The sequence below is a fragment of the Lemur catta genome, chromosome 2 (genome assembly GCF_020740605.2).
Source record: "Lemur catta isolate mLemCat1 chromosome 2, mLemCat1.pri, whole genome shotgun sequence".
In the NCBI taxonomy this organism is placed as follows: Eukaryota; Metazoa; Chordata; class Mammalia; order Primates; family Lemuridae; genus Lemur; species Lemur catta.
In genome coordinates this window covers 94,080,736-94,096,963 of record NC_059129.1, presented here as the reverse complement: position 1 = coordinate 94,096,963, position 16,228 = coordinate 94,080,736, and the positions used below count along the sequence as shown (strand labels likewise).

The 16,228-nt window shown below is 43.4% G+C and overlaps 1 protein-coding gene across 1 annotated transcript in view; it reads left to right on the top strand.

Annotated features, from left to right (window-relative positions):
- Nucleotides 1-12,062: 12,062 nt before the first annotated feature.
- Nucleotides 12,063-16,228, top strand: part of FAXC (failed axon connections homolog, metaxin like GST domain containing) — a 64,130-nt gene continuing 59,964 nt past the window's right edge. The window contains exon 1 of the mRNA XM_045544059.1: nt 12,063-12,583. Coding sequence (XP_045400015.1) covers nt 12,318-12,583 — 266 coding nt within the window. The 5' untranslated portion in view covers nt 12,063-12,317. The remainder of the gene's footprint in view (nt 12,584-16,228) is intronic.

Below are 16,228 nucleotides of genomic sequence, written 5' to 3'. Positions count from 1 at the left end.
TTGACTCAGCTCAGTGCCTGGCACTTGATATGTGCTTACTGAATGAAAAAATAAATGAAGTGTTGGTGATATATTGCAACAAAGTTCCAATAAAGTCACGTAATTTGAATATCCACAGGTTGTCACAGGCCGTTGCTTACCCTTTCTTCACTTTGGGATGACCACCTCTACAGACACCCAAATAAATAAACATAATTTTTCTTGTGGTTTTGAAAGGTATTTAATCTGCCTTTCTTTATTCTCAATGTTACCTCATCTTTTTCTAAGAATATGCCTGTTTTCATCTCTGAACATTAACGTATGCCGCCCCCAATGCCTGAAGAGCCTCCCTTTTGTTTCCCACTAGCTGCTTCTCAGTGACCCTCCTGACCGCTTGTTTTTGTAAACATGCATGGCCAAGGCTGATGGATGTCCCCTAAATCTCTTGTAGCAAAAGAACTACTTCTTTTAGCTATGTTTCTCAACCTTCTTTGCAACTAGATATGACCCTGAAACTTAGTTGTGGCCAATGAGATACAAATAGAAATAATGTGTGTAACTTTCAGGAAACGTCCTTAGACAGAAGGAGTGCCCTTTTCTTCACCTTTTCTCCTTTCTGCTGGCTGAAAGGGGACATGAAGGCTTAAGCTGGAGCAGTTATCTCAGGCTTTGAGTTGGAACAACAAGATAGAGGATCCTCAGATGTGAAGTACTATGTTAGCTCCAGGCTGTTTACTTCCAGACTTTTGAGGCAGTGACAGAGACAGAGACTGAGACAAATAGCAAGAGACAAAGAAAATCAACTTGTTTAAGCTACTGATGTTCAGGTTTTCTGTCACTCACAGCCAAATCACATCTTAATTTATTATAGCTTGCCTTGCCATAACATCCAGGCATAGAGCCAACTTTACCACTTAGTGAGTAGGGATAAATCACCCGAACAAACCTCACATCTGTTGAATGAAACATCCTACATAAAGGAAAGCAATGATTTAGGAATCCTTATAAAAGTGGCCTACTGTAAGTCTAGGGGGCCATGATGATAAAGGATGAAGACAACTGAGGGGCAATGGCAGATGTCCCTGTCCTTAATCACTCAGCACCCTTTGCTCTCTTGTCCATTTGGTGAGTCACTAACATGCTACCAGACTCAGTCCCAATGTTGCTTCCATGAATCTATTCCTGACTAAATCCCCACTCAGGTAGAACAGATTATTCACATCTAAGAGCCACCTCTTCTCATCCTCTATCTCGCCTCATCTGATATCCTGTATTTATTCTGTCAAGAATGCTTGTAGCATTTTAGCACCCTTAATTCTCTATTGGGGCTGGGCGTGGTGGCTCACACCTGTAATCCCAGTGCTTTGCAAAGCCGAGGTGGGAGGATCACTGGAGCCCAGGAGTTTGAGACTAGCCTAAGCAACATAGTGAGATTTTGTCTCAAAAAAAAAAAAAAAAGCTGGACGTGGTGGTATGTGCCTGTAATCCCAGCTACTCTGGAGGTTGAGGTGGGAGGATCACTTATCACTTGAGCCCAGGAGTTCTAGGCTGCGGTGAGCTACGATCATGCCATGGCACTCCAGCCTGGGCAACAGAGCAAGACCCCATGTCTAAAAAAAGAAAAAAATATTTCTCCATTGGGAAGCTCTTTGTGGGGTAGGACCTGCATGTCTTATCTCCATCTCTATATTTCTAGTGTAATGTCTGGCACATACAGCCACTAGTATATGAGACATGAAATGAGTAAATACTTGTCTTACTAGATCCAGCTCAAGAAGCATATATACCCATAAAATGAGATCATTTCTACATATGGTGCAGGAAAGCAATCTGCAAGCCCTTGATAAGTTACCTTAGATATTCTTCTTCCCCTTTAGCCCTGCCTCTACTCTTTTTTCTAACTCACCTATTCAGTCACTCAAATGGAAAATTAAAAGCACTTACAATGTCTACAATGTAGTAATTGATTCAGGCAAAGATCATCAATGAAAGCTGTCAACGTAGAATTAACAACAGAGAGACTGACTCTCCAAAACAAAGAGTTTATCTGGGAATAGCAAGAAATTGCAATTTGGGGTACACATGCTATGGTGGACCATAGGAACATACCAAGAAATTGGGACAAAGGGAAGCTTTTAAGTCAAAAGGAGACATCCAGGTAGACTTCTTCAAAACAAAGACCTTTGGCTACAGAGGCTTGCTGTAGGAGTAGGCATTGGCTTATTAGTGGAGACAGCTATTTTTAGGCAAATGTCCTTGTGTGAGCAGCTTATCTGGAATACTGCAGTTTTGAGGAATTTCTTGCAATATGTCTGTTACAGGTATATGTGCATGACAGCTCCTTCTTCGTGGCCTCCCAGCTGCATTTTGGTAGAATATGATATAAGTGATTCCATTTTGATACTGATAACTTCCACAAGGCTAAAACCATCGATATAAAAATTGAAGGGAACAGGATATTTGCTGGGTGCCGAAGTATCACAGGAGAAGGCACTTACTAATTACAAATGAATAAATGTTCCTTTACAATGGAAAGATTAAATTTAGCATTACTCATGGCAGGATAGCCTGGCATTATGTTCTCCTGATGTGATGTATCATGAAGTACATAATGTGGTGTGTTCTTGCTAAAGCTAAAAACACTCAGATCTTGTACTTTAGCCCAGGTGACAGAGTGAGACCCTGTCTCAAAACAAAACAACATTTAAATCTGATTATGCTTCTAGCTTAAATTTCCAGAAATACAGGGCAAGGGGAAACAAGTTAAAAGAAACTACAAGGGGAAAACCAGGCAAATCCAAAATGGGAGACATTTTACAAGTTTATGGATCTAAACTGGGATGTAGCCTAAAAGTGACCAATGCAATGCAAGATTGAATTCTAGATAGAAAAACAAAAACAAAAACAAAAGCAACAAAAAACTCGCTAAAAATATGTTTGAGATCGTTGGAAAAATTTGAATATGGCTTCAATATGGTCTGGATATAATACATTATAGAATTACAACTTTCTTATATGTGACAATATTATGCTTATGAAAGAGGATGTTCTTGTTCTTAGGAACTGCATGTTGAAGACTAAGATATCTGCAACTTATGTTCAATGTGTTTCAAAAAATGGAAACAGGCACATTTTGTTTGAAAAGGATAAGGAGAAAATTAGAAGAGTTATATAAAGATAAACAGATGAAATACTTTTCGGAGTGTTAAGAAAAGTTTATGAGAGTGTTTCCCTGCTTGTATATAAATACAGAGAAAGTAAATATAGCAAAGGGTTAACAGTTGATGAGTCTAGATCAGGGCACACAGGGTACTAGTCCTTCAATTTTTCTGCAAGTTTGAAAATTTTCAAAATCAAACGTTAGCAGAAAACGTTAGAGATTTTGAGTTGGCTTAGAAAAGAAATCGTGCATCAATTAATGTAAAATTCTGTCTAATACTGCTTTTTAAAAAGAGTTCATGTGTAGTTTTTGTTATTTACTGAAATCCTTTGGGTTTCTGAAGTGCCAGACCTTGTGCTAAACGCTATGCACGCACAATCTACTTTAATCCTCACAAAAGCTGCCTGAGGTAGTGACTATTGTCCACTCCATTTCACAGAAATATGAAGTGACGTGTTCAGCATCACACAGCTAGCAAGGGGGAGACAGGATCTTAACCCAGGCAATTTGATTCCTCAGCCTGGACACTTGACCACTGTTATACTTGTACCTAGTGTCCATGCCATCATATGGTCACAGTAGTAGCATAACCACACACAGCTGAGTTATTGTTACACATTTGAATTGTCATTTACTAGGTAGCATCTTCAAAAGCATTAAAATCAAACAGAGCTTCAGGAAGTCTAGGCCTTGGGCTCTTTGCCTCAGTTCTCTTAAAGCTTCATTGAGCTTCTATGATTAAAACGGCTATGTGCTAGTAATTACAACTTAATAAAATGCTTTGAAGATCTTGAATAAAATTATTTCCTTACTGTCTTTATTACAGTTACAAGTTTTACCATTGTATTAATAAGTTGAAGAAAATCAGTTGGTTAAAATATTGCACATCAAAAATATCTTAGCCAAGCAAAAAAGTCAAATTTTTGGACACTATTGGAAATATCTCTTTGATGTGTGCTAGGGACACTCGAGAGGGCCTCTGTGCTGCCATTGACCTACAATTTGCGTGACACTGAGAGGCATCAAGTAGACATTTAGAGATTGCTCGGTCTCCAGGCACAAGCTCAAGTCATGCTTACCAGAAATCTTTTTTAAACCTGGACTGGTGCAGCCCACATTCCATAAAACATCTTTGTATCATTATAAAGTACAGACTATAAACTACCTGAAAATAATTCTGAAAAATCTAAGAAAATGTCAATGTATAAATAAAGATGAAAACAAGACCAAATAATAAAAATGTTAGTACAGCCAACACATAATTGCTTTTATTAACTTACGATGTGACTCTCTTGGAAGGGGATTGTTACTTGACAATTACTAATGACATACAAATGACACGCAAGCCTTTTCTGTATCAAAAACGCATCCTGACACTGATCGTTTGCACGAAAATCAAGCAAAAGAATTAATTGTGACATCAATAAACCTCTTGTATCCCAGTGAGAGAAAAGGAGGCAGCACATATAAAGGACCACTGTCTAGGAGACAAAGGGCACTAGTTGGACCCAATGAAAGAAATATGTTCTCAGGATGATGTGGTGGCAGAGCTGAGAATGGGGGTGGAGAGTTATAAGTTAAATAAGGTAAATATGGACATGAGATGTTTCCACTTCAGCTAGATTTGAATCCTTGCTTCTCCTTGAGGGATAGGACCTGATGGATATAGATAGAACTCACTGACATCTCCTACGATCTCCACTCCTTTCCTGACTTTAAAACAAACTCAGGGCCGGGCGCGGTGGCTCACGCCTGTAATCCTAGCACTCTGGGAGGCCGAGGCGGGTGGATCGCTCGAGGTCGGGAGTTCAAGACCAGCCTGAGCAAGAGTGAGACCCCATCTCTACTAAAAAATAGAAAGAAATTATCTGGACAACTAAAAATATATATAGAAAAAATTAGCCAGGCATGGTGGCACATGCCTGTAGTCCCAGCTACTCGGGAGGCTGAGGCAGTAGGATCGCTTAAGCCCAGGAGTTTGAGGTTGCTGTGAGCTAGGCTGATGCCACAGCACTCACTCTAGCCCGGGCAACACAGCGAGACTCTGTCTCAAAAAAAAAAAACCAAAAAAACAACAACAAAAAAAAACTCAGTATTTGTCTCTCTACTCCTTAGATGACACTTTTCTCCGACCGCAATCAGTTCAGGCCCAGGTCACTGGCACTCCAGGACCTGCTAGTGCCAGATAGTTGTGCCATTCCTATAGGCTGATAAAGATCTCTGCTATCCCTAGTCATTGTCCAATATGCAGGCACCCCATATTGATTCTTTCCTATTAATAGAATCTCTCCCTAAGAGTGTTTCGTGACTTTTTCTTGCCTGACTCCCGCCAATCTCCTACACTTTTCTGCTATAACCTCATAGGGCTCGTTTCATGATGTACCAATTACCCTGCCTTCTCAAATCTCCACCGAAGTTCCCTTTATATCCTACCTTGACTGAAACCTGCTCTCCTCTGAGGATATGATTCCACCTGAGCCATTCTGAGAGAAAGTTTCACATTTTCCATGAACCTCAGAGTTGGGAGATGGGGTCTGTATCCTCATCACTGCCGTTACTTTTGGGTGAAAGCTCATGCTCCTCCAAGCTTCAAGTCTAGCTCTCCTGTCCTATATTCCCTCTCTATTGCAAACCCCAACTTCTGGTCACTCCCCTCAATCACAGGGTCTTTGTTCTTCTTCCCCTCCCTAAGTCTTCCCATATTCCTGAATAACTCCAATATCCTTGTGGATGGTCTGTGTCCTGCCTCATCAGCAATAGGAGCTTACCTCTAGAGGCTTCTACCTTCATGGTCACACCTACCAAAGACTCCCTCCTTGACCCAACTTTAGTCAAGCTCTTCAAGGCCATCTTCCCAACCAGGCCTCAATCTTTGGACTTCTGTGTCCATTTTCATATTCCCCAATTTTAGCAAGAATCTTTCTAAGTCAGTTTACAGATTTCCCTGGCTAAGCTATTTGATCCTCAATATTCTATCATCCTCAATATCGGATCAAATTTCTCCCCCCTCCTCAGGTGATAGCTGATTATCCTGGCCTGCCTTCACCAAGAACCCTGTTAGGGCAGTTTAGCAACAATTCCCCCTAGACTTGATGTTTTCTCTAAGTAATTTTCCATCCACTGGCATCCTTTCCCCCCACTCCTTGGCTACAAATCCCCAATTTTCCTTGTTGTATTCAGAGTTGAGCTCAATCTTTCTACCCTACTGCAAAACCCCACTGCAGTAGTCCCTTGAATAAAGTCTTCCTTACTGCCTTTAACAAGTATAAGAATAATACTTTTTTAACACACCCCAGCACTTGAGGTCACCTAAGAACATTGAAATTATAGATTTGAACATTCCATTCAGACAAGTTCTTTCTAAAATGATGATAGAAAACCAAAAAGCCATAGAAGAAAAAGCTGAAAGATAACAAGCCTGGGGGAATGTTTGCAGATCAATGCACAGATAAAGAGTTATTTTTCTCAATTAAGAGCTCATATAAATTCATAAAAATACTAATAGCTAAGTAAAAAATGAACAGTTTGCAGAAAAATCATAGAAATGCATCTTTCAAAAAAATGCACTCAACCTCACACATAATAAGAGAAGCACAAATTTAAAACTACAAGGCGTCATTGCTTTCTCACTGTCAAATTAGGGAGGGTCAAAACATTTAAGAATATCATGTCTGGTAAGTGTATGTATGAGGAAACAGACACTTTCAAAACTATTGAAAGCACCAGTTTCCAAGCCTAGCTTCTGCCTCCTCAACACCTGAATGTGCTCGCTCCCAACATCAATAATGTTTGTCTTACTGAATAAATTGATTTTACTTGACTTTTGGGGAGCATATGACACTACTGATACCACCCTGCACTTTCTTGAAACTTTCTGTTCCCTTAACTACTGCAGCCCGGACTCTCTTCTGGCTTCCCTTCCACCTGTCACTGCTCAGATTTCTGGATCTGCCTCTCTTCCTTCCCCCAGCCTCTAAATGTGGTGTCCTCAGGTTCTGTCCTTTGCCTTAGCAAACTAATATAATGCCTAAATTTATTTTTTTTTTCTTTTTCTTTTTGAAATAGAGTCTCACTTTGTTGCCTGGGCTAGAGTGCCATGGCAGCATCAGACTCAAACAGCCTCACAGCAACCTCAAACTCCTGGGCTTAAGCAATCCTCCTGCCTCAACCTCCCGAGTAGCTGGGACTACAGGGGCACACCACCACGCCTGGCTAATTTTTTCTATTTTTAATTGCCTGGATAATTTCTTTTCTATTTTTAGTAGAGATGGGGCTCACTCTTGCTCAGGCTGGTCCTGAACTCCTAACCTCAAGGGATCCTAGCCTCTCAGAGTGCCAGGATTACAGGCATGAGCCACGGTGCCCAGGCTAATGCCTAAGTTTAAAATGTTCTAAACTCTTCTCATGACCTACCTTCTCACTCATCTGAACCTGGTTCTTATTTGTATATCTTTTCTCAGCATCATGTTAATCTTGCAGGACATGCTTTCCAAGAGTTGCATTATGATTTATAAAATGTTCAATTCTGATGGCTCAGAAAGTACATAGGCAAAGTCACCTTATGATGACAGACTGGCTTCCAGTTATCATGTTGGTTAGGAGTCAGGATACACCTAACCCAGGTGGGTAGGGTAGTATTAGATCTCTTCTCCACAAACAAGCCAAGAAAGCAGAAGCTTTACAATAGTATGAAGAATAACATTATGAAGTAAATTGTTTATATTTGAATAATACAGAGGTAGTTTAATAAAACAGCATGGTAAATTTCATTATGTAAAACGAGCAATAGTGCCAGCGTCACATCCACTTATTGCAGGAGCAAGGCCTTGAATCTCTTAAGCTGTATTTTTAAACATGAAGTATAACCTCATTGTGAAAAAATTCTTCTAGGATAAATTAAATTTGTAAAGTATTTCATTCATTTGCTTATGCTCTTTGTATTGGCACCTGAAAAATGTGCCATGATATCATTAATCACCCAGGTAGGGAAATAGAGGCAAGATAAACTGTCTATTCTCTGTGCTCTCTCTCTTACCTCCTCCTCCCCACATCTCTCCTCTCATGGCTTCCTCCTTCAGCTCCCAGCACCTGGGCATGAGATAAACCTCTAAGAAGGGGTATGCATGACTCTCTGTTCTAACTGTTCTAGAGTCTTCATTCATTTTCTTTCTATTTCTGATTCTAGTACTGCCCCAATCCTTTTATCTATATGTCTGAAGTCCAAACTAATAAAAAATGGTGACTTGACTGAATTGATTAGGAACCATCCGATGTGGGATAGAGTTCTTGATCTTCCTCATAAGCCAGTGTTAATAGACAATTGTTACTCAAAAGTGTGGCCTGGCATCACCTGGATGCTTATTAGACATACAGAATCTTAGCTCCTCCACCCCCAGAGCTACTGAGCCAGAATTTGCATTTTAACAAGATCCTCAGTAATTCATATGCACAGCAATGTTTGAGAAGCACTGATCTAATGGTTTCTTGTTTGATCATCATAGCAGAGCCCCAGGTCATACATATGTACTTTAAAGTTTGGGAAACTGATTTAGTTGTCCCTTTCCTAATTGTCATGGGTGACACAGACCATAGCAATATCTGCATAAGAGACTGTCTGGAGTCACCTTTCTCAAAAGGTGACAGTATAACTGGCAGGCATTTGAGGTTACGTAGTCATTCAATTTAGACATAGCTCAGCATTGAGCCACAGACCCACAGTGTACAGCACGAATACCATGGACAGCGCTCCAGCCATCACACTGTGCCTGGCGGGAGAGACAATGCAGGTGGAGGAAAGCCCACAGGGCTGCTGGTGTGAGACGCCCTTGGCTTTGAATCCTGGCTCTATCATAACCTAGCTCTGGGAATTAAACTTGTTAATTGACCCCTATGGGCCTCAGTTTCCTTCACTTGTAAAATTAGAGTAACAATATTATCCACTAGAGTTTGTTTTGAAAATTTACTGAAAAAATGTGTATATCACTAGACCAGACTACTCAGGCAGGTGTGCAACCAACATTAATCCCTTCGTTCTTCTCATCTTATAACACCTCAAATAAAGTTAGTTTTTTTTAAAAGTCCTTGAAAAAGAAAAATAAGGTCCCTCTAGCTTGGAGCTAATGTTCATGCTTATGACACCCAGGCTGTCAAAATTGGTGGTGGGAATAGGAGGAGCAGAGTGAAAGTGCCCACTCTGGCTCCTGGCATCTTCATATTGTCTCACTAGCTGTAGGAGCCTGTGGAGAGGAACTGTAGCGCAGACATGCTCAGCTCCTACACCTTCAGCCTGCAGGGCAGTGGGCCTCTGCGTAGCCTCTGTAGGTTGAGCCTGGAACTGGCTCTACGCTAGGGATTCTGATGAGCCATTCTTGGAAGAGTCAGCCTTCCTGCTCCTCTTGTTACCCAGCTTGGTTCAGTTCCCCTGTGCTGAGTTCATTCTGCCACCACCACTTCTCTGGAGCTGAGTGCCCTGCCCCTGAGCCTTAGTTTCCTTTCTGCGGCTGGACTGCAGCCCTTTGTGGAGCAGCTTTTCTGTCTGGGACTCAGTCTGCCCCTGGATGAAGAGCTGGCTAAGGCTTGTGTCACTGCTGTGCCCTCACAGCTGTAGCTGCTTTCCGTGTTCCTAACAGGTTTTCTTGTTATTGTTGTTTGTTGGTTGGTTGGTTGGTTTTGAGAAAGGACCTTGCTGTGTCACCTGGGCGAGAGTGCAGTGGTGTCATAGTAGTGCACTGTGGCCTCAAATTCCTGGTGTTCAAGCAATCCTCTTCCCTCAGCCTCCCAAGTAGCTGGGACTGCAAGTGTGTACCACCACGCCTGGCTAATTTTTCTATTTTTTGTAAAGATGGAATCTTTTTGTTGCTCAGGCTGGTCTTGTACTCCTGGCCTCAAGTGATTCTCCCTCCTTGGCCTTCCACAGTGCCCTGTTCTGACATTTTGATACTACACTTTTGTCCAATTCTTAGGTCTGTTGACTTCTCAGAATCTACTCTGCCTCCTTCCATTGTATACAGCCCTAGCACTAATAATCTTTCCTCCCAATAGCATGGATCGAAAAGCTACAATTTAACCTGCATTGGATTGTTTACCATTATATTTGAGTTTCTCTTGTGAGATTTTATTTTAGCCACACCTGCTTCTTACAGACGTTCACTGCAGTGTGTCTCTGAAAATTTAAGCCGTATTTGAACCAAAGACCAGATGATGCTCAGCAGTTACCTTATATTCTCAGGAAGCAGCAGTGGGCCATCAGCCCCCACCAGTGCACGGGGCAGTTCTGCCCGGAAGAGCAGTTGTGAGAGTGAATTGCAGTAAGTTGCTCTCTGGGATGAAAACATTAAACTTTCTCTGGTTTCTCACTTGTTTTCTGGGAATAAGGTTTGTCAGGATTGACTTTCCCTTTGGCCCTCCATATTCCTCTACTTAAGGTAGTTTGTGTCCATCCCCACTGCTGGACCTAGACGCTCATGCAAATAATTTGGTACCAAATATCAAACTTATATTCTTTAAATATTGGCTCAGCGTTCACTGCGCACGAAAGCTGAGTGCTACGTGGGAAGGGCACAGAAAGCCGATGGCCGATCCCTGGTACCAGCCCTCCTTGTTCCCTCTCCCAGAGCATTTCAGCTCTGATCCCAAACGTACCCACTCTGCTTCCTACATACCGACAAGGACCTGCAGCTCCCCTCCTGGCCCCCTCCCTGGAAGTGACCACCTCAGTCACTTCAGGAGGCCCTTAGGTTTCACTGCCCTCAAGCTTCTCACGGAAGGTTCACTCCCAACCACACACACTACTTTTTCGTAGGAGGTCCCATATACTCCGTTCCCAGCAGTGTTTGAACTCGGTTAGCCCCTGCCCCCATATCACTGGGACTGGCAACATGTCCACATTTTATTTACTAACAATAGGACCGCACTCCCCGCCTGTTCTAAGGTGCAGGTGTAGTAGGGGAAGTAGGAAAAAAAGGGATTCTCCTAGCACCTCAAACTATGTTCCCTCAGGCAAAATCCTGGAGGCTTCCTGTATCCATCTTTCCATGAACCTCCACGTCTTGAATCCTTTTCTCCGTTTTTCCAAACAATTTTGAACTATCCATATTCTTGCTAAAAGTTGTGTATATTATAAACTTCTATGAAACACAATCCTATTCTTTGTACTTATGAACTTTAAAAAAAAATGAAGTTAAAGGAAAAAATAAAACACTGAACATACACGCGGTTGTTCGACAGATTTTCTGCGCCAAAAAGGAAAAAACCAAAACCGAAACCCTCTATCAGATAATGATAATGATTTCAAAGCGGAAAGACCTGAGCTGGGTTTGTCGGAGGGGAAATCTCTCTAACTAGATATCTTTGCTGTTATTTGTCAACCCAGACATCTCTCCTTGAGCACCTGGCCAAGACCTAGGTAACTGTGTAATGCAGTAAGAGTGTTTTTATAAGTTATGCAAATACACAGCGCTTTCCTGATGGCCAGAACAATCTGCTTCTCAACTTTAATCCGGGCCCACGGTCCCAGCCCCCGCCGGGTGGCGTTTCCAAGCCCGCAGCTCCGCGCGGCCCCAGGTGAGTCCCGCGCGCTCCCCGCTCTCGGGCCCGCGGGAGGGGCTGGAGCGAAGGCGGAGGGCGGGCCGGGGCGGGGGGAGGCCGAGATCCGGGCCCCGACTGCAGTTTCCTCGCAGCCGAGCCGCATTTCCAGCCGCCTCCGCAGCCCCTACCTCGCGCGGCGAGCGGTTCCTGGGCGTGCCGCCTGGAGGCGCGGAGCCCGGCGCGCCCCAGCCCTGCAGCTCTGGCCCGGGCGGAGGCGGCCCGACCGCGGAGATGCGGGGCGGGGGCAGGGCGCGGGGTAGGTGACTTTATCCCGCCTCTGTTTCCCTGCCCCGGGGAGCAATGACATCACGCGGCCTTCTCCAGGCGCCGACACAAAGAGCGGCGCGGAGAGGCCGCTGCGGGGGGAGCCGGCGGCCGCCGCTGCCGCCCAGGGCCCCGGGGCCCCGCCGGCCAGGCCCGCTGCCCGCGGCCCGCGCCCTCCCTGCTCCTCCGCCGCCGCCGCCTCCTCGGTCGCCGCCGCCCGCGCCGCCCGCGCCCTCCGCGCGCAGCTGAGCCCGCGCCGGGCCGCGCCGGCTCCTTCCATGCGGGCGGCGCGGGCCCTGGGAGGGGCGCCGGGAGCCAGCCGCGCAGCATGCACTGGGGGGTTGGCTTTGCCTCGTCCAGGCCGTGCGTGGTGGATCTGAGCTGGAACCAGAGCGTCTCCTTCTTCGGCTGGTGGGCCGGGTCCGAGGAGCCCTTCTCCTTTTATGGGGACATCATCGCTTTCCCTTTGCAGGATTACGGTGGGATCATGGCAGGGCTGGGCTCCGATCCCTGGTGGAAGAAAACCCTTTACTTGACCGGGGGAGCTTTGCTGGCCGCAGCTGCGTATCTGCTCCACGAACTCCTGGTCATTAGGTGAGCCGGAGAGAGGGCCCCGCGCAGGGGCGCCGAGAGGGGCACCTGGCCAGGGCAGGGCTGGCGCGAGGGGGGACTTGTGCCAGCCCCTCGGTCATGCTGCCCAAATGCCCAAGCATCCTCAAAGGCATTCTGTGGTCACCTGGCTGTGAGGGGCAGTTTAGAGTTGACAGGAGGATTAAACTGGTACTGGGAGGGAAAAACATTTGTCTCCCTACGTTCAGTGCTGAAAGCAAAAATGCTCTGGGCCACTAGTTGTTATGTATCAAGAAATGTCCTTAGGACGATCCTGAATGCAATGTGTTTGCAACAATAGAATTAGGCCATGTAGAAATACTAAGTTACACTTTTATGAAATGCCTTATTTGTTTAAAGGTGATAATGCTGCAACATTAACTACTAACCTCATCTTTTACTTAAAAGGTTAGTTCTCCCCTATCCTTCCCTAAATGTCAACATACATCATCAAGAGGCTGAAAAATTTCAAAAGCTCCTGGAAACTGCGGGTCCCTGTTAAAGAAGCATGGCCAAATTAAGTGGTAGGCAGTTTTGATGCAGCCTTAACCTAGTTCTCTGCTTATGTGGTATTGAACGCTAAGCACCATCTTCGGGCTTAAATGTCATTGTTCTGTGAGCAGCAGGAGATCGGAGGACAGGCTACCACATGGGCGTGTTTGACATAACACAGAGTCGCCCAGTGCCGTAAACAGTTGCATCCGCTGCTGCTGCTGCCGCAGAATGTTTACAGGATTGACTTGGAAATACCAGAAAATGGAGGCCCCTGCTGTTGGTACATCCAGCCCGCAGGAGATTTTTGTTTGAGTAGGGTAATACCACCGGCTACTGAGAAGGTCGTTTGGCTAATTGATGCATTAGTTTACATTAAAATTTCCAAGCATTGGAGCCCTCAGTCACTGGAAGATTATCAAGTAGAACCTTCTCAATAGCTCAGAATGTCCCTCTTGGCCAGTATTTTCTAAAGAGGGAGAAATATGTCCACACTGCCTTTTTCCAGAGGAGGAGCCCTACACAATAGGTTATAAACAAAGACAGTGATAGGTGACCTTTAATCCGTGTGCAGGGATCCCAGGAGGACATTGTGACAACCTAACCTAGGTATTTTGCTTAACTTAGGTATTTTTATATTTCTTATCTCTGAGAGGGTGGGAAATCATTTATGTCTGGGGAAATGTATTGGCTTTCATATTATTTGGCCGTAATTGATGGTTTATTTTAAGCTTGTTGCACATTTAATTCACTTGCTTAACACAGCACCTTGAATCTAGTAGAACCAAATTAAAAAATTCAAAGTGACTTATATCTCTAGATTATTTGATATTTATGCTAGTTTTAGAACTCTATTTCAAGTTAGGTTTAGAGCTTTATAAAGAACTAAAACATTTGCACAGTAATTTAAATGGTAACCCAGTTTTTTCTCAGTTATATTCCAGTCCAAAGCCTTTGAGGATCCCGAACCATGTGGCTTCTCAGCAGTTTTCCACTTTGTGGAGGGAGTGAGGGTTTCATGGGACTAGGTCTAAAACATAGTTTCAATGACCTTGTAGAAATAGTGGGGAATTCAGGGCTCACTCTGGAGTAGGCCACGCCCTGGCAGGTGTGGTTTCTGGACACTGGAGATCCCTTTGCCTACAGATGGCTCCTTCCCCATGTAGGGGACTACAAGCCCCAGCATTGGATACTTATTTGCATTAAGGAGTTTTAAATCCTTGGTTTATTCACTTTTGTTCCTTGAAAAATGTTTAAGTTGAATTGGAAAACCCTGGTGTAATGCAAACAATAAAAAAGGGCTGCCCTTGTTTGAGCACTTAGTAGGGACTCTGCATATAGGTGCTTTGCCTGCATGATTGCATTTATTCCTCACAACTCTTGTTTGAGGCTTGATTCCCATTTTATAGTTAAGGAAATTGAGGCTGAGAGAGGTTAAGCAACTTGCCCAAAATCACACAGTAAGAGTAGTAGGATTCCAATTCAAATCTGAGAATGTGTTTTTGCAGAGCCTTCACTTTTTACTCCTGCCTCCTAGAAAGTACTCCCTGTGAAATAAGTTCTGTTGGGGGAAGGGGAAATGTAGAAGACTGGGGTATTGCTTGGGGAAGACAGGCCTGGGGCAGGGGCCTGACTTGCTTGCAGCCTCCCAGGTCAGAGGGCTGTGGAAAGTGAGGAGGGTTCAGAACCAAGGCTTCAGAGGGTTACATGATAGAGACCTCCACTTAAGCAGAAATGTAAGTTTCAATAGTCTGTGTACTTTAGGCAAAAAATAAAATCTGAAATCTGTGGAATGGAAAGTACACCTTAAAATGACTATACTATCTGAGCTCACTGGCAATTGCAAACTCTTCACCACTCTACTTGGATTTTCTGCTGCATGGACAGCCTTCATCTGTGGCTATGTCTCTAGAGTGGAAAGTGAAGTTGACAGGTGAGAATTATTTAAAAAGTTTAGTTAACGTGTATAACCCAAATAGGTATTTTGGGTTTTATCTATGTTTTTTTCCAGTATCATATTTTCAAACAAATATTGTCCCAACCCTGTATTTTGTTTTTCCTGAGTGGAGATGGCCTGGCAACTATCTTAAATTCAATCAGGCATTTGGAAATTTTTTGTTTGTAAATTGAATGACCAAGTAATAATTTCATTACCAGTGGCTCATTTGCACTTTTGGCACACAGGCTCAGCCTGTCCTAGAAAACTTAGTTAGTGAATCAAAGCAGCCCATGGGTCAACATCTGATCTCTGCAAACTAACAACTTAGCAGCTGTATACAGAGGCATCATCATCTGTGATATCCTTAGCCACGGAAATGGGAGCTAGTCTACTACTAGACTAGCTAGTTGATAATCTATGGACGTTCTCTTTTATAAACCTCATTATAAGGCCACTTTATAAAATATAGCCGTACGGGAAACAAGCCACCTGATCCTCTGATCTTAAGTTAGAGAGATGTGTGGAGGGAGGGCTCTGGAGCCAGATTACTGGGTTCGTATTCAGAGTTTGTCTGTAACCAACCATGTAACCTTGGATATGATAGTAAGCTCCTAATGACTCAGTTTTCTCATGTATAGAATGGGGATAGTGATAGTAGCTTTCCTTATAGAATTGATTAAATGAATTAACACATATGAAATGCTTAGGATAGTTGGTCATATAGTGAAAATTCAATAAAAGTTGGCCATCATTAGCTATTACAAACTTTTATCAGAAAGTTCCAGGCTTAAGTGTTCTGAGTCAAACTGGCTATGTTAATAACATTATCTGAAGTGTTGCCCATTTTGGTGTCCTTGAATTGCTTAAGAGCTTGGGAACTGGAGTTATTACGGACTTGATCTTAAACTGCTGTGTCTCAGGCAAGTTATTTAACTTCTCTGAGCTTCAGTTTCCTTGTCTGCTGTAAAATATGAGTATAGTATAATATCCTAAATTGAAACTATAATGATACCTACTCTATAGTGTTATTGTGAGAATTAAATAAATTAATATGTACAATATATACAAAGTCATTAGCGTATGCTTGGTACTTAATTAGCATCCATTCTTACGATGACATAGCCCAAATTAACCAGTAGAATTGGATCTTTCTGGCCAGTGTAGCAAGGAATTTTATATCTATCTCATTTCTTTTCAGC